We start from the raw sequence: 26,429 nt of genomic DNA on the forward strand, positions 1-26,429 counted from the left end.
TGTCATCACTTATCACATTATTCAAGACGTGCTGAGTATTGGACTTGAGCCTTTTAACCTTTATCCACCTCCGCCCAACAATCGATCTCCCAATCACCGAGTGCTATACTCTGTCCTTTACCGGCCTCCGCCCAACATAAATATCAAACTCTTCTAGTCGAAAGAACAATAATCTTATTGCCAGTATTGACAGCTCAGTTGATCACATGGATAAAATTTGGGAATAACACTAATCCTATTATCATTAAGAATTCTCTTGAAGAAAATAGGAGAGATATCAAGAATTTTCACCCTTCGATCATTATGAAGTGTGAAGTTTGTCATAAAGTCTATAACTCTATTTTATAACTCCTTTTAGTTACTTTATTGCTTTTTCCCCCCCTTCATTGCTTATGTCTTAAATTAGTTTGCGTTTATTTTAATTTTTCACTTTTTTGTTTGTTTTCATTATTCATCTTCATTTTTTTAAAATTACAATAATGTACACATAAATACATTATTTTATGTTTTTTTCCTTCAAAAATTTTGAAAATTTCTCTATTAATAAATATACCTTTAAATGGCAAAGCTTACTCATAATGATTTTGTTATCTCGATGATGCTCTAGGTCATTATACTATTAATCATGATCCATATTGTAAGGTGGATAACTGATACACATGTTCATTTTAGTATATTAAATAATCATTTTTAACATACTATATTATAATAATATGCTACTTAAAAATAAACATTGAAAATGAATATTTATTAATAATTCACCTGGACCATACTCCAAAATATAATTTGCCATATTCTAGTGTAAACATAGAAAAGGGTCAAACTGTCAAAGCCTCAAAGGGAATGAATTCGGGCTTTTCTGAAAGAATATTTTTCAACCAAAGCCCAATGGTCTTAATTGCAATTGTTATGCCGTGGACCCAGGTCCACCTTGCAAGGTGGACCTGGGTCTACATTCACATACACTATACTCTACATTCACACTTTGTAAACTCCACATTCACATACACTCTACATTCACACTTTGTAAACTCTACGTTCACACATTACATGATTATATGATACTCTACATTCACACTTTGTAAACTCCACATTCACACATTATAAGATTATATGTTTAGTAACTATATTACCATTGTTATGCATTCACACATTCAAAACTCTATATTCACAGGTCCTATACTCTATATTCACAACTTAAAAACTTCACATTCACACATTACAGCGCTACAAGTTGCTAGAACTTCTTAACTCTATTACAGATTCACACATGCATAACTCTACATTCACGATTTCTATACTCTATATTCACAATTTGAAACATTCACATTCACACATTTCTGGGCAACTCTACATTCACACAATCATAACTGTACATTCACGATTCCTATACTCTACATTCACACTTTGAAACCTCTACATTCACACATTTTTGGACAACTCTATATTCAGCAATATGTTTACTAATTGAAAAAAAAAATGAGACAAAAACGACGTAGTTTTGGACCCAGGTTCACCTTGCAAGGTGGACCTGGGTCCACAACATAATTTGCCGGTTGGGCCTTAATGCTCAGCATTAGTAAACTCTCACAAATCTTTTGGGACCTTATTGGGCTTAGCTCCAAATGTGTGTGTCTATATATATAAATTGATACATTAGCTTCTTTTTTAGCTTACGCTGAACTAATCTTAAAACCCTCAGAACCGTTTGTCCTCAGTTTTCATCACTGTACACTCTGGGACAAGGATTATTTAAAAAAAATAAAATTCAATTTTAGGTCTTCCAGTTACCCCTCATGTCTTTCGGTTTGAATCGAACCCGTAAATGTATATTTAGCTAGCCTTGCAGTTATTTATTATAAGAGTAGAGAACTATAAATAATTATGAGATATCAATTTATAATCCAAATAAAAGGAACTACCCATGATACAATTTAATTGGTTGACTAACTCAAAATACAATTGAAAAGTATAAACTGTAAATAGCAACATGGAGATTGGAATCTTATCAAAAGCTAAACTTGATCACCATCACTAATAGGGCTATTGTCCATGTCAAATGATGATGAAGATCTTAACTAATCAAATGAGATGAAGACTTTGTGAGCAAAGTGTACAAGCTAGCACGGGTCATAATCTAGGGATTGACAGAATTATTAGCGATTTACCTTCTTTAGTGACTTTTGGACAAGGGCTTTGAGACTTTAAGGGTAGTCTGGTATAAGTCGTGATATCTAATGTATTTAAGCAAAAAACAAACAAAAAAAAACAAAAAAACAAAAAACAAAAAAAAAAAAAAAAACACCAAGTAACTGCCTCCACCAGTCCAGCATCAAGTCATCAACTAGTGTCCTTTTATCACTTCATGATGGTATGTCCATTATTGTCTTGTCTAGGCAGCCACAAGAGTGCTAGACATTCAATCAGTTGCTTTCTCAATGTCAAATCCTTCATTAATACTCATAGAAGGAGATATTGTACAAGTGGAAGTGCCCAACCAAAACTAAACTCATGCCATTTGCATTAACTCATCAACCAACAACAGATGTCAATAATCAAAATTGTAACCTCAAATTTAAAGTCAAAAATCGATATTACTCTTAATTATCCTCAAACCTTGTAATCTTAACCAAATAACCAATCACAAAAACGCATCTAATTTAAGTTGAACCAAAGTATACTAACAAATATCAATTATTAGTTTATTACCCATCTTTGTCATGTGTAATGACGAATTGCCAGTCCACAACGTGCTAGACCGCCAGTCCGCCAGCGTCTAATTTGCTTTAGAATTTGAGGTAGCGATTTAGTATGTCCCTGAAAAACACCACATCAACTCCGCCACATCGCATCAACTCGAGGTAGCGACTACATGACATTTCTAAATTCGTTTTTTACCATTATGTCCCTGAAAACACCACATCAACTCCGCCACATCGCATTTAGTATCGTGGATGCATTTGTCTTTTTCTTGAACGACCTGCATCACATTTCATATATCCCTTATCTGCAGCACAATTCTTCACCCTTATTTTACTTCATCAAATCTAGAACCTTTTTGACAATTACTTTTTCTCTTTCAAATCTACTTGTAATGGTCCACCGAGTAATTCCGTTCACTCCGAGAGGCACATGAGTTGGTTTAAAGGGGTATAAGAGCTGACCCAAAGAGAATTGTCGCTTGTGAAAATGGAACATGGTTATCCTAGAGTTCTTCCCCACAAATTAAAGAAATTCCTTTGCCACTTGAATTACCCCTTTGGGTTATATATACACCATGATACTATTCAAAAAATAACAATAATAATTTCATTGGACAATCGTTTTTTCTTTATCTTAAAACACCTAACTTATCATACATTAAGATAGTTAAAGAGAGATGAGAGAAGTCAGTTAATTGCTCGAGATGCTTGATGATAAGTGACTTATTGACAAGAAAGTGAGCAACTCTATTATGTTTCCTAAAGCTATGTCTAATCTTAATCTAATATTTGATATTCAAAACGCTACAGTAGATTTTTAGTAAATTAAGAAAAGAATTATATGGAAAACACCTAATGTCAACCATCTAATCACATTGCCATAATAAATATACATTAATGGAGACTTTGACAACCCCGAAATAATGACCATTATTTCCATATGAAATTGTTTTACAAAACGTCCATTCATGACTGTTCCATATTAAATTCTATTCCGTACTATTTACTTTTATTACAAGAAACATAACTAGGAATGACGTATCAAAAAAAATTACAATGTCAAATAGTAACAATACTAATTATTATAAATAGAAAAAGATATGCATTTTGAAATAAGTGATGTAATTAACTTTATTATTTTACAACCGCCTTTCTCTACCTTGAAACACTCAACTTGTTATCCATTAAGGTTTATTCTATAGAGGGAGGCGAATTATCAATCACTTGTAAGGCTTGGTCATGATAAAGTGACTCAATATAAAAAAATAATAATAATTTTATTTTATTCCCTTTTTAATTTGCTCATTGTCTATTCAAACCATATGGCAAGCGTAGAGTAAGTTAGGATCATTGGAAAGACTCATTGCCCACTCATTAACCATAAAACCACTTTGATAGATAATTATAAAATAATTGATGACCTTTAAATAATTATCACAAAAATAATTATAAAATAATTGATAACCTTTAAGTAATGTAATCTTTATACGAAATTGTCTCCAATGAAATCCATTAAGTACTACTCTACATTAAATTATATTATATACTTTCATCAAAACAAACAAAACTTGTAATGCAGCAATTTTACAATATCAAATAATAATAATATTGAGAATTATAAATAGAAAGAGGCATACATTTTTATAAGCAATGCAAATAAAATTATTATTTTATTAATAAAATGTCACATATTTTACTTTCTTATATTAAAAATTGTAGCCTAGATTGTAGCCAATCATATATTCATATTTAATTTTATTATTATCCATATATCATATTGATCCCGATAATATCGAAATCACAGTTCCGCTTTATGGCCTTGCAAGCCAAACAGGCCCTAAGAATTATCGTCGAGCGAAAAAAGAAGAAAACAGGGAACAACGTGGAGAGAAAAATATTATTACAGTGAGTAGGATGGATACAATACATAGAGACGTCGGCGTTTAGGTGTACCGCTGCTTTTTGCGCTGTCGTCTCCTCAACCCAATCCACCCACCCACCCCCCTACCAAAACACCGTACGGCTTCACACTGTATGTATATGCTAATATGCGTGTATTAATATTTGTATTACCAAATTCATTTCTTATTTATATGCGTATCTGAGAATTTTGTGGCGTATGAATTTGTACGCAGGCTGAATTCAGGATTTCTCTCTGCTTTACTATACACAGTTGTTGGAGAAGAGAAGAAGCATGGCGGAATCTGTTGAGCTCCCCGGTCGTCTAGCGATTCTTCCGTTCAGGAACAAAGTGCTGTTGCCTGGCGCTATAATTCGAATTCGCTGCACTTCGCCTCGCAGGTTTTGTTTTGCTTTTCATTTCGCGTGTTTTTGGTGTTTTGTTTGCTCGCAAATTCTAATTCTAGTGTTTTTTCTATTGAACGCCGTTGAGGCGGTTGAGCTGTTGTTATTTGTTTTATTTTGTTTTTTCGTGGTTGTAGCGTTTAGTCGTAGTTTGATTGTGTTAATTGAGTTTGATTTGCTCTCTTCTAGAGGGAAATTTTTCAGTAAACGTGTTTTCGGGTTGGATTTGTGTCGATATAGAGCCTGTTTTTAATAGTTAGCGATTGGAGTGGAAAAAGGTGCACTAGCTGAAAGTCAACTGTATGGAGTAGTGAATTTTTATTTAATTAATTTTTTCCATTTGTTTAAGCTAAGATAAGTTATCAACTAATAGGTGTTGGTTTTTGGCGGTTTCAAGTAGTGCTGTCTTTGTATTCATGCATAATTTTGGATATACACCATTTGTGATTGATGCAAAAGTGGCATTGATTGGAGCAGTGTGAAACTGGTGGAGCAAGAGTTATGGCAGAGAGAAGAGAAGGGACTGATTGGGGTTCTCCCTGTTCGGGATTCTGCAGAGACTACTACTGTTGCTCCTACTTTATCTTCAGGTGATTGGCAATGAGTTTTATTTGGTTATCATTTGTTTTTAATTATTACTTGATGAGTTGATGGCTCATTTAAATATTCTTACATGCAATTGTTGTAGGCGTGGCAACTGATTCAGCTGACCGCACACCAAAAAATCAGGCTGGTACATCAGAGTCTCACAAACATGATGGCAAAAATCAGCAGGAAGTTATTCACTGGCATAACCGGTAAATATACCATGCTGCATGACTTGCAATTTGTGCATTAGATTTCAGTTATAAAATTTTAAATATGTGGTGTTTAATCACAGTAAAGTCTGTAGAAATTCTACTATGTTGAAGTTGAATTGTAAGCCCTGTGTTATAAATAATGTATGTTTGTCATGAAGAGGAGTTGCTGCTCGGGCTCTGCATCTCTCGAGAGGAGTGGAAAAACCAAGTGGGAGGGTCACTTACATAGTTGTGCTAGAAGGATTATGCAGATTCAGTGTCCAAGAGCTGAGCACCAGAGGAACATATTATACAGCACGGATTACTTCTCTTGATATGACCAAGCCTGGTAAGATCTTATTGCATCATCTTAGAAATGTAGCTGATGGCTGTTTCTTCTGTAACTGGTTATAATAGCAATTAGGTTATTTTGATATACTGCCAGGCATCTAAGTTATCAGTTCATAATTTGTGACTTTATGTGTGAGGTTTGGTAAATCTGGGTTTATATGCTTTTAAGACATTTAGGAGACTCCTCAGTGGAGGAGTGGAAGTCCATTCTTTGTTAGGTTCATATTCATTTGAACAATAAATGCCTTTTTAGTATATAATGGTTTGTTAAAGCTGTTTTTGGCTTCCTAATGAGGTTTACTAGATGCTTGGATAATGCTAATTTTTAAACAACTAGGAGACTGAGATGCGGAAGAATATAGGTATTCAGAGTTCCAGAGTAGGATTATATTTTATCACTGTAGGTTGAGTATGGCATAGTACTCCAACCTAACCAAAGCTATTAGGAGTCTGAAACATGAATATTATATCTGAAGCATTAAAAGAACATACAAGGCATCTTTTTGGCCACGTTATCAACAATTAGTACAATAGTACATGATGATTATGATTATGGTTCCAGTTTCTTTTTGCAATGGACTACAGGAGTGTAATTTGTGTGTTTTGTTTCCCTAACTTTCATGTTATCGCCTTATCGGTGCTAATTAGCATTTGATGAAAATGATTTGAAGTTGCAATGCTTCTATCATGAGTCTTATATTCTGCAAAATGAAGTACCGATGGTGATTGTATAATGGTGATTGTATTTGAGATCTCTTATTTGGCTCCTGGGATTTATAATATCATGAGAACTAGGCTTTAGTCCTCTTTGTAAAGATGCTGAGTCAATAGTCTTTTTACCTTAATTAGAGATGGAGCAAGTTGAGCAAGACCAGGAATTCATTGCATTGTCTCGCCAGTTTAAAGCCACTGCAATGGAGCTTATTTCTGTCCTTGAACAGGTGAATATTTAGGCTTATCATTAAAAAGAAAATTTGACTGAATTTCTACAGAATAGATCTCATAGTAGAAATGAAACAAGTACTAAGGTTGAATATGGTTTTGTAAACAAATTATAGTTTATGATGGAATAAAAGAATCAGGCTTACATTCTGCAAAATGAAGCAAATGACTTAACTCAATCCAGTTGAGTTGAGAGATCTGCTCATTCCAAATACAAATAGTTGTGGCAAAAGCAACTAGGGAGAGTGCTGATATATCTTCTGTGTGTGAGCCACCTTGTCTTAATAGCAAAAATTAAACTGCTTTTGAACTCATTTCCATCTCTGTGATTGTTATAAACTATGTCCTATTATATTCTCTATAGAAACAAAAAACCGGAGGGAGGACAAAAGTTCTTCTGGAGACAGTTCCAGTACACAAACTGGCAGACATTTTTGTTGCTAGCTTTGAGATTAGTTTTGAAGAGCAGTTATCTATGCTGGACTCTGTTGATGTTAAAATAAGGCTCTCTAAGGCTACGGAGCTTGTTGACAGGCATTTACAGGTATGCACAAATTGACTGATGTGTTTGGCTGTTCTACTCATTGCTTCAGATGTTCATGGAGTTCTGACATGTAATTTCTCTTTGATTTAATAGTCAATTCGTGTTGCTGAGAAGATCACTCAAAAAGTTGAGGGGCAACTGTCAAAATCCCAAAAAGAGTTTCTGCTTCGACAGCAGGTTGGCTTACAAATATCCTGTCATTTTAGCTTCATATGAGATATTGAGATTCATAAATCTCATGAAAAAAGAGATAAAATCAATTGGTGTTTTTATTTTATTTTATTTTATTTTATTTTTTATTTTATTTTTTTTAATAATGTGGTTCAGCAATCCTTTTGGAACCTGTTTGTTTAGTTAGAAAACCTTCATATTGTTCCCATTCTTCATCTCTTTTGCCATACAAAATGACCTGTTTTTGAAGATGTCCACATGTATGATGTACCTCTCATTCATCATCCAGATGAGGGCTATAAAAGAGGAACTTGGTGATAATGATGATGAAGAAGATGATTTGACTGCCCTTGAGAGGAAGATGCAAGATGCAGGAATGCCTGCAAATATCTGGAAACATGCTCATAGGGAACTAAGGTATGATTATATGCAAACTTTAGACTGTTTGGACTTTGGAAAGTAGTTTTCAATTTCATTATATAAATTCTAAAGTAATTGACCAATATGGACAGATACTGAATTCCTTAATGTATTTTCATATTTATTGTACTTGGACCTGAGCTAGCAGTTGTCAACTTGCCATAGCTGTAAGCACATGATTATGTGCAGAGGCTCTACTGTACTCGGTAGTTCCATTTACTCAACTCCTTTTAATTTCTCCATTGGGTTCTTATATCAGGAGACTCAAAAAAATGCAGCCCCAGCAACCTGGATATAATAGCTCCCGTGTTTACCTGGAGCTTATTGCAGACCTTCCCTGGCAGAAGGCTAGTGAAGAACTTCAACTAGACTTAAAGGCTGCTAAGGAGCGTCTTGACAGTGACCACTATGGTTTGGTCAAGGTTAAGCAGAGGATAATAGAGTACCTAGCTGTTCGCAAGGTTGAACCACATTCCAGTTCAATACTTCAATTTACACTTTCTATCATATATTTTATCCTTTCAGTTGTAAAGGCTTTGATCATGTTTTAAACATGTCATACAGCTGAAAGCAGATGCAAGAGGTCCAGTATTGTGCTTTGTTGGTCCTCCTGGTGTTGGGAAGACATCTCTAGCATCATCCGTTGCTGCTGCTTTGGGCAGGAAATTTGTACGCATATCTCTTGGTGGTGTCAAGGATGAGGCTGATATAAGAGGGCACAGGAGGACGTATATTGGAAGCATGCCAGGGCGTCTAATTGATGGATTGAAGGTGCATAATTAACCTTGTGCCCTTGTGGCAGTTTTTTATTACTTTAGTGCTCCTTTCATAGTTCATTCTAATTTGCAACTTTTTATACTGTCTAAAATTTGATGAAGTCACTTTATAGGTTTATTGACATGCATGGGGATTAGGGAATCTGTTGAAGCCCATTTATACTTAAAAATTGTAATAGTAATTATAAAGACATGTACCTCATTGTCACCAGTTATGCATAGCCCTTCAAGCCAGATTGTGAGGCATGTAATTGCAAATTTTTTATGGTTTTTGAAGAGGATCAAGTGGATTATGTTGACTACAAACAAATATCTATATTAATACTACATTTCTAATGGAGCTTTTGAATAATGAATTGCTGGCAAGGTTATGCAGCATTAAGGTAAACAAGAGATTTAAAGATGTGGACCAAATGGTTGTGGGTTATAAACATATGACAATTTCTAGTATAGCTAATCATTTGTTCACTACCTTTCTGCAAACTGTACACATAGTTTGTCGGCTTGTATAGGGTTGTTGCTAGTTAAGAGGCAGTGCATTAACTGCATTCTGTTGAAGGATGGTTCCTGTTTATTTTAATCAACATGGTCATAAGTATACCAGAATTACGTGATTCATTGGCATTATTACTTCATTTACTTGCACAGTTGCACTTGTAATTTATCAAAATCATTTATGCTTAACAATAAGGGGATTAGTAGGTTTCTACAATTCTATTGCATGTTTGAATGCTTAGATGCTTCTCATTATTTAAGAAAAAATAAACATTTAGTTTGGATGATTATCCAAAGCCATAGTTTTATTTAAATGGTTGGTGTGGATACTTATCTTGCTACTGTGTTAGCCTATACTATGGAGATCCCAAGTAACTCTATTATTCTGACTTCCAGAGAGTAGGGGTTTGCAATCCAGTCATGCTGCTTGATGAGATTGATAAAACAGGATCTGATGTACGGGGGGATCCTGCTTCAGCACTTCTTGAGGTCCTTGATCCTGAACAGAACAAAACTTTCAATGATCAGTATCCTTTAGTTATTTGTTTCTCTAAATTATCTGCATTGTTAACCTGATAATTTAAAGTTATACTTCAGTTCAGCAAGTATTTTAAAGGCACCATACAAAAATATTTATGTTTTCAAGTGCGATATGTATTTGAGCTATAGATCATTTTTCTATTGTTCATCAAACATGTCTCTGCTGAACTCATCTTTCATGCATTTTTCATCTTGATACCTTAATTCAAAATGTAGCTATCTGAGCGTTCCATTTGACCTCTCAAAAGTAATATTTGTGGCAACTGCAAATAGGAAGCAACCTATTCCTCCTCCACTCTTGGACAGAATGGAAGTCATTGAGTTGCCTGGGTATACACCAGAAGAGAAGCTTAAAATAGCAATGCGGCATTTAATTCCAAGAGTTCTCGATCAACATGGCTTAAATGCTGATTTCCTTCAAATTCCCGAGGTACTGTAGTCATGACATATGGTATAGAAGTGTTAATGGGCAGTGTGAAATGCTGGCCTACTGGTTTCACTAGCATGGAGTTGTTAATTAAATACCTGTAATTATCATTATTTTTTTGCACTTCTCTTTGTTGGCTTTATATGCTTCGTTCCAAAAGTGCTAAGTTGAATTTCACGCTCTTGACTTTTCCTTTGTTTATATTAGTGTATGGTGAAGCTTGTTATCGAGAGGTACACTAGGGAAGCTGGTGTCCGTGATCTGGAGAGGAACTTAGCTGCTTTAGCGCGTGCAGCAGCTGTCAGAGTGGCAGAACAACATCCTCTACCTCTCAGCAAAGATGTGCAAAGGCTTCCTTCACCACTTTTGGATAGCAAACTCGCTGAGGGGGCTGAGGTAGAAATGGAAGTCATTCCAATGGGTGTTAATAATCATGACATTTCAAATGCATTTAGCATTAGTTCACCTCTGATTGTTGATGAACCTATGCTGGAGAAGGTGCTTGGAGTAAGTGCATTCCTTTTTGTTTATCTATGTTTTATGTATTTCTTTGTATGTCAAAATTAATATGAGATTGATATTGTTGTGTTCTATGCTTCTTTGCTATTACCTACTCATATGTTCCTTGGGTATGATACTTATTTTATATGTTCGGATCCAGCCCCCAAGATTCAATGATCAAGAGACAGCAGAACGTGTTGTCACTCCTGGCATAGCTGTTGGTTTAGTCTGGACAGCATTTGGAGGGGAGGTGCAGTTTGTAGAGGCTACAGATATGGTGGGAAAAGGTGATCTCCATCTTACAGGTCAACTAGGGGATGTCATTAAAGAATCTGCTCAGATTGCACTGACATGGGTAATTATCTTTATTGCTTTTACTTATTTTTAATAAGAAATAAGGTATTCTTTCTGAAAAATTAGAATCAAGTGGTTACCGATTCATGATCTCATTGTTTCTTGGTGGTTTGAAAATTAAAAACAATGCTTGCCTTCTTCCTTCTTTAAAAAAATAAAATAAAATTGGAGAGGGTGGTGGTGGGCTGGGAGGTGGGGGTTATAGTTTACATTTGTGTGATACTTTTTATGGCATCAGAACTATCATACAATGAGCTCTCTGGAGAGAAGCTAGATGTGCTTCTACTTCATTGTCAATTCTTTTGCTGATCATGAAAGTTTCATTGGAAGGGAAAGAAGAGGCGAAGAGAGTTTGAATCTCAAGGATTGTAGATTTTTACTTTCTTTTTATTTTAGGTACGCGCCAGAGCAACTGAACTTAAGTTGTCTACTGAAGAAAATAATCTCCTAGAGGGCCGTGATATCCATATTCATTTTCCTGCTGGGGCTGTACCCAAGGACGGACCATCCGCTGGAGTAACCCTGGTTACCTCACTGGTTTCATTGTTCAGTCAGAGAAAAGTAAGATCTGATACGGCAATGACTGGAGAGATGACTTTGAGGGGACTAGTCTTGCCTGTTGGTGGTATCAAGGATAAGGTTTGGTTCCAACTAAGTTTTACCTTTTTTGGCTATGTTTCTTTTTCTTAATTTTCTTTTCTTCTCCGTGTTCAATATGCATGCTGAAGATTGCTGCCCTGTTCAATGAACTGAACTTGTCATTTATGAGCTCATTTGTGCTCACTCTGACCTCTTTATTGGCAGCCTTCATGTATATCTTCCCAAACTCCCAAAATAGAAGTTAGATTGATGTAAAAGAAAATGGGGGAGATAAAGAATGTTGAGAAGGCTTGCACAATTTTTATTTGAGTTTGGACATTCATGGTTGCAGAACACATTTTGAAGAATGATTTCTTGTTCTTTATCAAATCTCACTCTCTGCAGGTTTTGGCTGCTCATCGTTATGGCATCAAAAGAGTGATTCTACCAGAGAGGAACTTGAAAGATTTAGTTGAAGTACCGGCGACCGTGATTTCCAGTTTGGAGGTAAGATAATTTGTCTGCATAGTTAGAATATTAAAGAGTTAATTCTATTTTTGGTCCTAAATTTATAGGTGGCAATTCACTTTTTAGTCTTTTTTTTATCAGAACATCTACATGTAGTCCTAGTATTATTTTGTCCTCTGTCGATTAAATACAAAGGCATTTCGATTTTCAATTATCGATTTTTTTTTTAAAAAAATAAACATAAAAGTATAGCAGGGTTAACTCACTTTGTAACAAAATTACAAAAATGCCTTGGTATTTTACGACATTTCAACTATTTTGTTGACGGAGGATTAAAAATGGTCATGACACAATAATACTAGGACCAAATGGGGATGTTTTAATTAAAAAGACTAAAAGTAAACTGTCACCTATAAAATCTTGGACCAAAAATAGAATTAACTCAATATTAAACATAATCTGCTGGCTGCAACTGACAAAACTTGCCCAACCTATCTTATATGGTGTGTTATAACTCATAACTTTACCTATTAATGGCATGCATATACAGATAATAGTTGCTAAGAGAATGGAAGATGTGTTGGAACACGCCTTCGAAGGTGGTTGCCCTTGGAGGCAACACTCAAAATTATGACACGTACAAAAAAGAAGATACATAGTAACTCCAGCGCTCTTCCCCTGCAAATCTAACATAAAACAGCCAACCACTCCCCTAAAATGCGGCTTGTAAAATTCAGTGTGGACATCTTTTTCTACATATTGGTATTCTTTGCTTCTCAAGCTGTATTCATAATGCTCAGAGCTATTTGCCACTTCCGCTTTTCTATATATACCACACTTGATACCATGTATAGGTCTATCTACTGATGGAAAGAGCCCCTGATGTTTGCTTGCACTCAAAATATTTGATAATCAATGTGTTGAGCCTCTGCTTCCATAATTTAATAAGCTGTCTGTTGTTTGAAGCTGTTGGGCTTTGAACAATTCTTGATCAAACTTTATTTACTGCTCAAATTCTCCAACTCGCATCATGCGTCAATTAGAAATTTGACTCATGTCATGAATTAAGGAAACGTCTAACTAAAGAAGGAAACTGCTAACGTCTCATCAACAGAGTCAATGAATAAACATATCTCAGATTCCACAACGGTCTACTGCCTAAAGGACAGAAACTGACGAATTTCACTGCTTTCATGTCTCAACAGAGATAAGAAAACGTGAAAGAGAGTCAAATAATGAGCATATCTCAGACTCCATAACAACGGTCTACTGCCTAAAGGAAAGAAAATGTCAATTTTCACTGCTTTCATGGCATGTCATTAAACAAAAAAAATTAGGATGACTAAAGAAAGAGGAATATTTCTCACCCTGTAAAAATGGTATGTTTTAACTAAATTAAATTAAAAAAGACATCATTATTATACCTCAAAAGTCAAAACCTATACAGCCTCCCTACCCAACAAAGAACAAAAAATCACTGGTTTCCTCCTCTCTTCTAGTCATGCTAACAAAAACTGCACACGTATATCAAGGCTTTGTACAAATTTGAACATATGTACAGGGCAATGAAGACTCATGCTGTTTTTTGAATTTCATACCTTCGTCCCCACTATCAATGTCAAGAAGCAGCTTCGTAGGCCCAAAAAGTATCAGGATTGGGACTGAAGAGTGAGAAATCTTGGACTTCTAGGTTTGCTATGTGCCAGTCCACAAACCGGGCTTGAACTGATTTAAATACCAGCAGAATAACAGGCAAAAGCCACCATTTGTCATCTTCCCTGTAAAATTTATTGAAATCAATTCTCTTTTGATATGAAAATAATAATTTCATCACCAATTTCGAGTTACCGATAATATTTTGTTGGCTGATAATTAATCTTTACTTTGGTATTATTTATTACTTTCAATTAAGGACTGAACCTCTGTTATGCACTATTTACAATGTTTCCTGGTGTTTAGTTCACAACCAAAGTTCTCAAAGGATCTAACCACAAATAATCTCTTCTAAACAATGTCATACAATCACTTACCTTTTAGAACTCCACTTATCTGATGGGTCAGGGGGCTTCAAAGCAGAAATTCCATAATGAATTAGACCACAGACAAAAGCCACTGCCTGCAAGGAGCTCACTTTTTATTAAATCCAATCATAAAGCAAAAGCATACGAGTATTAATAAACAAGTACAAAAGCATATATGTACCAAAAAGAAAAAAGCAAACACATATGATGGCCTGCAGTGAACGTGTGCTATGGTTCAATTTTTTTATTTTTTTTTAAACACAACTCACTAGTTTTATGCATAATTATGTGAGAATGATTCCATTAAAGGCAAAAAAAACAAATGACAGAAAGATAATAATCTATACATGTTGATAGTCAATAAAATAAACTAAACAGTTACACTTTTATTTGTGTAGCAGTTCAACGGAAGATAACATTTGAATTGTTACTTGAGAGGTTTATACTCAAAAGCTACATAGAACCTTGTTTTTTTAGACCCGCAACAAATTGCGTTTCTTTTAGTTCTGGCAAAAATACTATTGTTTGATCACTTAAAAAAAAGTATTTTTAATCTATTGTTCATGAAGCACTAAATATAATGCTCCCATGTTTAGATTAAACAACATATGCTTTAGGGGTGATCTGGGGGAATGGGTGAAGTTCAATTCTTAAAGTGACCATAAACCAATTAGATGACATCATTCTGCACTTTGCATTTTTCATCACTATACTTTGAGGTATGGATTGCCATCCTGATGATTGTCTCACCAAAAGCACATCAATAATCAAAATGGCAGCTCTAAGTTGTTATGTTCAAGAGCTTTCCATTTGTTCACCTGTTTTACTGTCCCCTATCATTATGCTTCAATTTTTTTTTTAAATGTTTCTCTGCCTTTTGGTGAAGCTTCTAAAAGATTTCAAATTAAATTATATCTTAAAGAGTAACTACATTGGGCCGAGGGAACTTACAACGTTCGACAGTGAGGCAGCATTCCATAATGCATAAACTCGAGCAAGTGATGCTCTCCTTGGACCTTTGCTGAACAAAGCATTCAAGCCAGCAGGAAAGGGAGAAAGCAAAGACAGAGGAAGGATAAGCAGAACAGCCAGAAAAGCTCCAAGAGATATCCAATAGAATAGTAGTAATGTAAGGAGGGTGACAAAGAGGTCAACCAAGAGCACCATAGTTATTAGCAACTGTACAGTGTCCTGAAACACAGTGCACCATATATCAGCCAACAAAATATTATTTCAAATAAGCTATACACACATGCAAACATTTGTTACAAATACCTGGCGACCAACTGGGCGAGTATTGTGAAGCAGCAGAGAAAATGGGAAAAGATAGTCCCTTCTAACATCCAAGGACTTCAATGTAGCTTCAGTCAGGAGACCACCATTAATTCCTCCACTGATCCTTTTACGGGACACTGTGGGACTGCTACATGTCTGGTTTTGTTGTGGTTGCACAAGGCTTCTCCGGACAATTGTGTTAAATTTCCTGAAATACATAGTTTTGGTAAGATTTTTTTTTTGGGGGAGGGGGGTGGAGAATCTGTCATTTCAATGATGCATGAGGTTTGTGAAAAAGAACCCCATTTGTTATGGCTCTCAGTAATATGGACTCAATACTTTTATCACCGACATCTTTTATGAATATTAAAGAATCTGAATGGAAAAATAGAATTCATACAGATGAATGCAAGTTCCCAAGGTTAGTTAAGTGTTTCTTTTAGATGCCCTCACTTTTCAGATGATAGCAGGAAAATCCAGATATAATATATACATGCACATAAATGGAATTACAAAGATGCTTCATGGGCACAACTGATAAACTAACCTGGAGAAGTCATCACTACTATCCGACATTTCAGGTTGATGGAGATCATGGAGGAAATAATCACCAACCACTACCAAAATTCCCATTTGATAGTATCCAGCAGTAGTTGCTTGGAACCACCCAAGCTCAATTTTCACACCATGAAAATCAAGCTGGGGATTTGCATGGCTTTTAATCCAGTTAATTACAGGGACCAAAGCAGAGCGAATGGATCTGTGCCTCACTGTCCTTAACTGGGCATTTAAACCAGCTACCAAGCGGTTCCAAACAGTTGATGGGACATGCTAAAAAAGAAAAAAAGATTATAAGTATCCATCAATGTTATTCAAACAAATAATTACTGATTCTCACCAAAGGATTAGATTGTAGACAGACCTGGGCAAGTAGATTTGTCAATAAAGTGTCACTGTGAAGATTATATGGTGACATGTAACTTCCATTCCCACCAAAAATTATGCACATGGGGAATCTTTTCTGTATACTAGCTACCATGTCTAAACGCTTCTCATCACCACCAAGAAAGAAATCAATATAAGCAACCATCAAATCAGGTGTAGCTCCAACCTAAAAGCACCCATACCATTTAGATCCAAAGAGGATTATGCTTAATCAGTAAATCTTTTCTCAAATACAGGCAAGTAAGACAACAGGAAAACAAGTATAACAAAAAGGAAATACAGGAGAAGTCCCTAAAACTCCAGCACAGGACAAGAAGTTTACATCAACTATGGAGAATAGAAATTTAAGTAATGATTATTTAAAGAACAAAGAGATGATGCTACACCTTCATTCCTTTATATAAAGCACGTGAACGGCAAGAGCGTAAACAGGAATGATCATATTCAGATTTGACATACTCCTGAAGGCGATGAATTTTTTTCCTGCGCCGCCATTGTTTCCAGGACCAGGCACAGGGGTATGCAAGCACACAAAGTATGCTGTGCACAGACCCTTCCCACCAATCATAAGCAGCAACAGAATTTATCTCATCTATGAACCTGTTGAAGGCGTCTTCGTACCTGTAATTCTTAAAGTTCAGACATTTAGAAGAAACATATATATTACGAACAGAAACTAAGTTCATTACAACTATTTTCCTGTCTAAGTTGCATACTAACTAGGAAATTTCAGATAAAAACCTCAATGAAGAAGATGAAATCTTTAAAGTTCATCAGGCCCAGATAGCAAGAACTAAGAATAAAGGAAAAACTCGCCCAAAAAATGACATGAGAAAAGTTAAAAAGAACAACAACAATTCACAGTAGCAACTGCCTTCTGTTATCATTGAAACCATGTTCATGCCAATATGCCATTATAACTGATATGAAGGTTTGAACTCTTACACAATCTCAATAATTGCATCAGGTGGTGAGTAAGGAAGATGCCAGGGTTCCCTAAATGTATTAGGACCCATAAAGTACATCCTATAAACATGGCTTTGAGTTTCTTCAGTTTTAGTACCTCGGACCTAAAAGTAATTGAAAAAAAAAATAAAAGTTAATATATTAACTGTGATGTATCAAAGCAAAATATTTAAAATTTGGGGTAAACAAGCCCAGAAATATGTACCTCTGATAATGAAAGGAGGTGTGGGAAATGGTGATCACCATGATGGTCCATTGAACTTGAAGCCTGATGAGAACAACCTGGTCCTATCAACTTCATCCTCAATGCATTTAGTAATAGAGATAGGATAACAACAATGCACGCTAGCAGTAGTGAGAAAGGCCAGGGCCCTCCAAATGTATATATTAATTCCTCCAAGGGTGTATAGCAGTTTGGCATCCTGTACTTGTCAGATATACATTTGTATGGGCAAGATGATTGGGTAACTCCACCTGCAGTGGAAAATTGAGCTATTATATCAGTCATTGCACTGGAAATGATTTACAACCAGTACCTGGACAAGAAATACTTGCAAATAAATCAGAATGAAGCGCATTAACGTTACCTCGCACATAAATAAAGTTAGCACGACTAGGAAGAAGTTCAAGGGGACAAGCATTACACAGTGAAGGATCAGAACCTTCATCACTTTTATATGTTCCAACTGGGCATTCCTGTCAATCAGTCCCATCACCAAGATGATCAGAAAGTACTACTTAAAAGGATCATCTCTAGAACAATAAATATCTTAAGCAGTATGACTCATCAACTGCTCAAGCAGTTCAAGATAACCCATGAAGCTTATGTTTCCCTATTTACCAGGCAATATAATCAATGAAGATATCTCATGAAGAATCTAGTGGGTCAGAATCGTTTGGTTTCAAAAATATATTACTATTGATTATATTGTAAATAGGGAAACATGAGGAAATCAAAGAATTTAGTTTAAAATTCTGACCCGATTTTCCATGAAGATACTCCTATTTTCACTGCTAGACAAGGTCAGTAAACTATTTTAGTTTAAAATGTGACAGTGACTAAATTCTGACCCACACGCCCACCATAACAAGTAAGCTTGTAATAGTAGAGAAGTAGAACTGTATTAAAAAGAAAAAGTTAACAACCCATTGAACCTAAATCAACAAGTAATGTGAAGAATCATATAGGAAATCAAAGACGAAGGATTGGCATGTTACCACACAAAATGTGCCATACAGGCCTTTAGGACACTTCTTTCCGGTCAGTGTACCTTCCTCTCCATGAAGACCTTCACCATCCCCCAAACCTCCACTGTGAGGTAGTAAAGTCAGTAATTTTATGATGTAATAAATGAAAAATACAAGAGAAAAGAAAATGTACCAACGCACTTTCCTATTTATCAACATTTTAAGTAGTATGCTAATCGAAATAAAACCAATGCTCTTGAAGATGTAAAGATTCTTTCTCAGAGTGATAATATAAAGATTACAAGTGTCCTTGAGTTGATTTATTTATCAGTCAGTAGCTATTCTATAAAATCCACCATCTAGCTCCACCTTCTTACATTCTTTGCATAATAATTCAAGTAATCATGTTTGAGAAGAATACAAAAGCTGAAAAGCTAATTGCATATACCTACTGTTGATGGTGCCATCTACAATAGCAAGAGGTACATATTCAATGCCCTCATTAATCTTTGACCAGTGAAAATGAACTCTGCCACCACCCCCACCACCTCCGCCCATTGGGCCACCGCAGCCTCCAGCAACAGATAAAGATGAATTATCCATGAGGGAAAGTGTTTGAAGAAAAAGCAGAATAGTACCGCCAGAACCTCCACCAAGTCCACCAATAAGAGTACCATCTGTGTTTGTTGTTGGTTTATTACAACTTTGGCCATTAGCTTTCACAGATCCATAAACATCAAGTCTTATAAGTGGCCACTGAATGGAACCCAGCACTGGTATACATGAAAATTAAATGAAAAAAACTCTGGTAAGTCTGGTATAAGATTAAACATCATGTGTAAGTTTTATCAACCAAAAATGACTATACACTTCTCAATTTTACCAATAAATCTTTTTGAAAATATAATAATCCTTACCAATTATACCACCACCAGCTACTGGTCCATAGGATTGCACAGGACCCGCAGTTCCACTACCCAATTCGCAAGGAAGATCAGCACTACCATATCTCTGGCCACCTTCACTTAAATTCCCACCATAGAATCCAGAACCACCCTTTCCTCCATGTCCAGCACCAGCACCTGCTCCATTTGAGTAGTTACCCATCCCAATTCCATTGCTGCATCCTGAAAGTGCAACACCAAAAAAATCTTGAGCTACACCATTGTCATATATTGGAGGCTAACAAGATGCATGATTCTAAATTCAAACATTGAGTAACAGGAAGGAAAGACACATCAGAGCAAGCAAATAAAAAGGTGAGAGAGGACAAGCTGTAATGCTAGAAGGTAAATGACCTAGTGCTGAGGCAGTTATCACACCACCAGTGTCCACAATGACAGTTCTTGCTCTGTGGATATGAATAACGCTACCTTTGACAATTCCATTTACAAGGACATCCTCAACACGACAAATCTACCAGAAGTTAACCAGAAAATGGTACAGTTAGTTCAAAACCAGTAACAAGTGTTTACTAAATAAAACAACTAGTTTAAATGAACAGGTAAACTTTAGTAGCATAACTTATTGCATATATGGTAACATAAGTAATGTACTTCCTCATACAAATACAGTGAACATGGCACACCCACCAAAGCCATTTATTATTGGTACTTAGCAAAATACACACTCATCTTACTTGTAAGGAAAATGAAAGCGTATAATTAACATGGCAATCATCTGGTGGAGTTATCAAATCCACAGGGCAGGTTGACTTATCACAGAGAGATTCAGTAACCCTGTTTGGAAGGATAGGTTAGTAACTGCCCACATAAAGATAAGCAAAATAGTTCTACACTAAGCAGTAAGCAGTATAGAAAAGATAAGCCAGGCTTCTCACTTGCTCCTACTTCTATCATCATCCAATGGGGCTTGAAGTAGAGAACCTGGGCCAACCTAACAAAGACAACGTTATTTGATGAAATTAGGAAGAAGGAACTAGCATAAACTTAAAATCAAGAGAGAAAAACCCTATAAACCTATTATAGCAGGATGAAATGAATGTATTATATGATAAAATGCATCTTTAGAATTATTAATAAAGAAAATTTGCCTAAAATAAACATTTCCATCTCACAATAAAATAATTTATAGGTTTGGACGCCTAACCAGATTCATCTACTCCCTGGCTCTCAAAGTTTATAAAGAAGCTTGTTAAGTGAGGAGCCAATATTATGCACAACTCATCTAAGCAATTCCCTGACCACTTCAGAATTACCCTGTTTAATATAAATCATTTAGTGATTTGAAGAATACGGTTAACCAACATGTTAAGTACTACTATGTTTTGAGCTGGATTTCTTCTTCTTATTCTTCATTTCTTTTTCATTTTTTTTGGTGTGGTTCCTTGATGTGGCACATGTGCCAAAAGGTTTTAAAAGTCCTTTTCTTAGAGGGGGAGAGAGCAATGGTGACTTTAAATTCATGTTCCTTTTCTTTTTACTCTTTAGAGTTTTCACAAATCCCATATCCAAGAATTTTTAACACCCAACAGAATTAGAATCAGTATAAGGGTCCATAATGGTTTTTGTTTTTGTTTTATATCTCTAATGTTTCTCAAAGGATTCTAAAAAGTCCTAGAATCAATCATCAAACCAAAATGGCTACTCCAAACAACACTTCATTAATTGAGTATAGACAATAGGAAGGAGAGGAAAACAAGGAGACTGCAGAAAAAGTCAAAGTCTTACAGTTATATTATAGAATAGTGACAACGAAAGTCGTTGGCTTTTGATTGCATCACCATTACCAGTCAATTCCAGAAAACCTTGACCATATACAGCCAAATTTGCATTTGAACTTATAACAGAACTTCCCTGCAAAGAAATGTTGGTCCAGGCCTCAATCTGATTTTCAAGGGAAACTGATAATATGTTCAGAGACAATTTTGCTTTCTACCTTTAGAACAACAAGATTCCTGACTTCAAGGACTGAGGTAGTAACAACAGATTTTTCTCCACCGTCAACTTGGATTTGCGACTGCAACATGAGTAACATCTTGACAGCTACTCTAAGTGCACCATAAACCTTAAAATAAAGGAAAAATAAATCATTTGTAATTTAAATCCTTGAGAATTTTAAAAAATGAAATGTCGGCACATGTTTTTGTGCATGAAAAGAAGGGAAAATACAAAGATCATTCTCTAAACCAGGTAATCTAAGGGTAAAGGATATAGTAACTAAAGAACTACAAACGTTAACATGTATTCCAAGAACACTCAGACTTGTATCCAAGAATACTGAAACGTGTTTAATTTCCAACATAAAATAACAATAAGGTCTCAGGTATAAAACTATGTGCTAACAAACTGTATGTCATGACATTCACACATCATAACTGCCCCTCAACATAAAATCATTAATATATTTTAAACAGCATGTCTCTATTCTAAGTATTAACACAATGGTAAGTAGCTGGTGAATGGCATACAAGAAAATACAATAAGTACACCAAGACATCTTCCCACTTCCAAATTCCGACATTATCTCCAGTTCTAAGGTTATGTCTGGGTATTTATATCTCAAAAAGAATTATGTGATAGTCATTCCAAAAATGTGAATAAGATTAGCTCACTTAGCTGGCAGATATGTGATTGACTAAACAAATTCTTATTTGTGTAAGATCAACATCAATCGTTTGAACTACAAATAATGGAACTAAGCATGTTAATGCAAGTCGAACTTGCAACATTTGTTTGAAAAAATATATTAAATTTACCTTTGGTGCAAATTAGCCTTTGTTGGCATTCAGCATTATCAGACAATATTAAATAATAAAATAAAACAAAAAGCAGCAAAACATCCTAAAAAGACACTTATACCTTTATGATGGAATCACTCATCAGTAATTCTTCCGCAACAAGCTCAAATTCAGATACTGGATAATCAGACAATCCAAAGACAATGCTACTCCCACATAGAAGACTGATTTGGCCTCTTACCTTCAACAATGAAAAACAATTACTCAAAAGGTTACCCATTAATGAGCAACCAATTATCCCTAATTCAGGTCTAACAGAAGTGACAACTCAAGGAAAACAACTGAAAAATGTTGCATACTTGCATGCTAAGAAAAAGGTAGGAGCAATACTAAACTAATGGAAACAATCTACCTGATAGAGTGAATTTTTTAAATGATACTATCCTTACTGTACACCAAGTGATTCCTCACAGTAGAGGAATTATAGGTTTTATACACACACACATATGTACATGTATGCATCAGGAAAAGTAACTGAATTCCATTCATTGTGTCATTTATCTGCCCAGTTCACACCTCCCACAGGGAGGAGGGGGACCAGCTACATGATTTGCTGCAGCAATGAACAACAGAATCCACACATCTACAAGTAAATTTCTTAAAATAAATAGAATTTCAAGACCTGAACTCTAGTCCAAAGCAGAGGGACCAAAACTTTTGCACAGTTTTCCACATAAACATTCATCCACAGAGAGGTAGTAGAAAAATCCAGCAATGGAGTTTCAGTTTCTGTTGTACCTGAACTCTAGTCCAAAGCAGAGGGACCAAAACTTTTGCATTGTTTTCCACATAAACATTCGTCCACAGAGGGGTAGTAGAAAAATCCAGCAATGGAGTTTCGGTTTCTGTTGTTACATTATCATTGTCCACCCGCAGACTTAACATGTAGTCATCAAAGTAAGTACCAGATGCCCCAGCATTCCAAGGGCAACCAATACTCCAACCACCTGCAAAGAAGAGTTTATACTTTATACAAGACTGAAAAGTTTATACTTTATACAAGACTGAAAATTTTAGCAGTCAAAATTATAACTGTTGATTTTTAATACAAACCATGCACAGTGACTTTTACATCTTCTTGCTTGCTGTAGCACTTCAGAGAGATTCTTCCACCACCACCACCACCCCATCCCCTCCCACCAGCCGCACTTATTATGCCACATCCCTTCCTGTACAGGCATTCAATAAAGCAGTTAAATAGGAGCATGTAGATGGTACTCAATAACTTGTAGGTGATTCAGTGTTTACAGCAAAAGACTATATACAGGATTTAAACTCTCAGGCTCAAATGAATCAAATTCTTTATTACTTGCGAGAAGAGGAAGTAAATAATATTGTCTACTTGTTCATATTTGTAAGTTTCCATCTAATTAAAATGGCAGATTTCAATTCAGTAAGTCAGCTTTTGAACACTTATATAAACTTCTTAGACACTATTTTAGTAGAAAAACTTTTTTTATTTTACTCCTACTTAAACCTGATCAGCTCTAACATTAATGCAATCCTTTGCACAAGAATCATCATACTAGATTTATTTGAAATTGAACACTATTTATTTATCACTTTCTTTCATTGTCATGTTCAACATGTGCCCCAAGTAATTGATAGCTTATATGGGAGCTTTGCAAAGGAGTTGGTGGCTTGAAGATAATCCAAGTAGAAAGTTAACTCACAACTTTTGAGCACGAAGAATGATGCTTCCACCAGACCCCCCACCTCCATCGGATCCTCCATCACCACCATCCGCAGTTATAGAGCCATTTGTATACAGAAGGTCTTTCACATCAAGCAAAACACGTCCTCCACCACTTCCTCCAAACTTATGTTCATCAGATGTGCCACTGCCCTTGCTTCCATAAGACCATGGGTTAGACAAAGATGACCAAGCATAAACATCACCACCCCAAGCATTTGTTTGATTGGTTTTCAGGCAGGATGCACCTCGGCCACCATGCCCTCCACCAGCTCCTTCATAGCCAACTGGTGTCCCACTAGTCTGAGAAGGTGGTGCTCCACCCAATGCTGTAGTATTTATAGAAGAATTGGACTCCATAGTCAGAGTCAGTGCTGAAAGAATCACAGAACCGGCTATAATGGCAACATCCTGACCAACTTTAACATCACCAGACAAATTAAAACTTATGGTACAGCCTTCTATTGGACAAACAATTGAAACTTGAGAAAGTATCTCCAAGTTCCCAGAACCTGATACATACAAATCAGAAGTTATGTTCAGGTTCGAACTCAGATAGCAGGTGGTATCAAACGACCCAACACCTTCAAGGTCCTGACAAGATGATAATTTTACTTCAGTAGAAATACTTGATTCTTGGAAGTTGCTTGTGATATAGTTTCTGGACTCATGACTCCCAAATGATATAGAATGGTCAGATAATCCTCTTTCTAGCCCTGCAGGTTCACCCTTATGCTGCCATACACCGACAGAAAGTGAAATTATGAAGAGATTCCCACACAAAAGGCACCAGCAGAGGTAGCATTTTGTTTGCATTGGACGCATTACCCGCCCAAAATATATACCAAGATCAATACATGAGATTGTGCTCAACTCCAGGGGATCAATAAAGAACCAATGAAGATTAGGGAAATAAATAATTGATCCAATAACTTCTATAGTATTGGAGTAACTTTCCACCAAAGCAGACTGTCAAACTGTTTCTAGTTGCCAAACTAGAGCATGCATCTGTGCCCTCAATTCCCTGCAGTTCCAATATTCATTAGCTACTGTACAAGATAAATAGACCAAGAGCACAGACAATCAAGTATCTGGCACACAAACTAAGCAAAATCTATAGGAAAATTAGACTCCTGAAATTATGAATGCATAAATAAAAAAGGTTTGAAAGCATTCCACTCTGCAATAGTACTAACTCTAACATTATTACTTATCAAAAGTCAAAACATAAATATTATTATCCAAAACACTAATACTGCACTCCACATCCAATTTGACAAGAGTGCCCGTAGCATCCAAATCCAATTACACAGATATAGACATATGCATATTCACACAGATAGTGTATGCGCCTGCACAAGCATAACTACAGACACTGGCATTTTTTCCGTGCATGTCCCTGTTCCAGGTCAAATGAGCTTAGATAAACTTTTTCCAAACAAAAAGACGGATAAAAAGAGATGCACAATATTTAAACAAAAAACGAGAAACATAACTAAGAATCTACGATCGTAGGACAAATTGAACCCTTCCAGCAATGCACGACTCAAAATTAACTACTCCACACAATGTTCGTGTGCGCAAAATGCGTATCTACAGGATCACATACACATCAATCCTCATTTCACTTCAACAACAAAAATAATCTCACAATAGCCTGATACATGACCTTTTCCAGCCTCAATCCACCAAAATCAGAACCAAACACGCACAGATTAATTGAGTGAGAGTAAGAGAGAGAGAGAGAGAGAGAGGTACCTAGAGAGATGAAAATTCCGGAAAATCAGTGAGCGCAGAGAGAGAGAATTTTCTGTGTTGAATAATGGTGAAAACTGGAAAGAGTTTTTCGTTTTCCGATCACTAAAACACGAAAATAGTAAAATATAACAATGAACAGTGGCGATTAGCGAAGCAGCAGCAAGTGTGGACTGAGGCGTAGTAGCTTTTTCCCTTTTGCTTGCAATCTCACCTTCTCCCTCGCTCCGCCTCTGAAATCTTCTGCTTTTTTGTTTATTTTTTTGGCAGTACAATGATGGCGATGGCTGCTTTTGTTCTCTTTTGCAGGGAGAGAGTGTGCTGTGCTGTGAAGGAAGGAAAGTCGGTCTCTATGAGTCCAAGGCGAGGGAGGGAGAAGGTGAGTCCGTTCCGTTTCTGTTGGCCTAGCTGGAAACCATTTTGTGAGACTGTATATACGTGTCTCCAATCGCCTTTTGTAACGGCAAGGGTGT

At 36.0% G+C, this 26,429-nt stretch overlaps 2 protein-coding genes across 2 annotated transcripts; one reads left to right on the forward strand and one right to left on the reverse strand.

Moving 5' to 3' along the window:
• The first annotated feature begins 4,605 nt into the window (after nt 1–4,605).
• LOC116027211 (lon protease homolog 2, peroxisomal) lies at nt 4,606–13,301 on the forward strand. The gene is made up of 18 exons (XM_031268694.1): nt 4,606–4,734; nt 4,838–5,003; nt 5,484–5,596; nt 5,695–5,803; nt 5,965–6,134; nt 6,986–7,077; nt 7,443–7,622; nt 7,716–7,799; nt 8,083–8,210; nt 8,473–8,674; nt 8,778–8,984; nt 9,881–10,011; nt 10,241–10,454; nt 10,659–10,958; nt 11,113–11,307; nt 11,703–11,945; nt 12,291–12,392; nt 12,904–13,301. Exons 2-18 carry the CDS (start codon nt 4,897–4,899, stop codon nt 12,985–12,987), a joined length of 2,661 nt encoding a protein of 886 aa, XP_031124554.1. The 5' UTR covers nt 4,606–4,734; nt 4,838–4,896; the 3' UTR covers nt 12,988–13,301.
• A 172-nt stretch (nt 13,302–13,473) lies between these two features.
• On the reverse strand, nt 13,474–26,368 carry LOC116027210. Its single transcript, XM_031268693.1, has 23 exons — nt 25,960–26,368; nt 24,182–25,225; nt 23,562–23,677; nt 23,247–23,455; nt 22,570–22,689; nt 21,647–21,775; nt 21,439–21,564; nt 20,589–20,644; nt 20,388–20,487; nt 20,047–20,164; nt 19,666–19,875; nt 19,197–19,521; nt 18,779–18,872; nt 18,148–18,256; nt 17,766–18,034; nt 17,540–17,664; nt 16,981–17,215; nt 16,572–16,760; nt 16,197–16,480; nt 15,650–15,857; nt 15,326–15,565; nt 14,384–14,469; nt 13,474–14,131 (listed from the first exon to the last, which is right to left on the reverse strand). Exons 2-23 carry the CDS (start codon nt 25,024–25,026, stop codon nt 13,972–13,974), a joined length of 4,353 nt encoding a protein of 1,450 aa, XP_031124553.1. The 5' UTR covers nt 25,027–25,225; nt 25,960–26,368; the 3' UTR covers nt 13,474–13,971.
• Between the last annotated feature and the right edge of the window lie 61 nt (nt 26,369–26,429).

Source organism: Ipomoea triloba, chromosome 8 (assembly GCF_003576645.1).
Source record: "Ipomoea triloba cultivar NCNSP0323 chromosome 8, ASM357664v1".
Classification (NCBI taxonomy): Eukaryota; Viridiplantae; Streptophyta; class Magnoliopsida; order Solanales; family Convolvulaceae; genus Ipomoea; species Ipomoea triloba.

What these genes read in the sequence shown, in the direction of transcription:
- LOC116027210 (XM_031268693.1), bottom strand. Translation starts at nt 25,026, where the DNA reads ATGCGTCCAATGCAAACAAAATGCTACCTCTGCTGGTGCCTTTTGTGT. An exon ending in ATTCTTCGTGCTCAAAAGTT is followed by an intron (nt 23,678 to 24,181) that starts GTGAGTTAACTT and finishes ATGCCTGTACAG; the next exon opens with GAAGGGATGTGGCATAATAA. An exon ending in GATGGCACCATCAACAGTAG is followed by an intron (nt 18,873 to 19,196) that starts GTATATGCAATT and finishes ACTACCTCACAG; the next exon opens with TGGAGGTTTGGGGGATGGTG.
- LOC116027211 (XM_031268694.1), top strand. Translation starts at nt 4,897, where the DNA reads ATGGCGGAATCTGTTGAGCTCCCCGGTCGTCTAGCGATTCTTCCGTTC. An exon ending in TTATTTCTGTCCTTGAACAG is followed by an intron (nt 7,078 to 7,442) that starts GTGAATATTTAG and finishes TATTCTCTATAG; the next exon opens with AAACAAAAAACCGGAGGGAG. An exon ending in TTGTTGACAGGCATTTACAG is followed by an intron (nt 7,623 to 7,715) that starts GTATGCACAAAT and finishes TTGATTTAATAG; the next exon opens with TCAATTCGTGTTGCTGAGAA.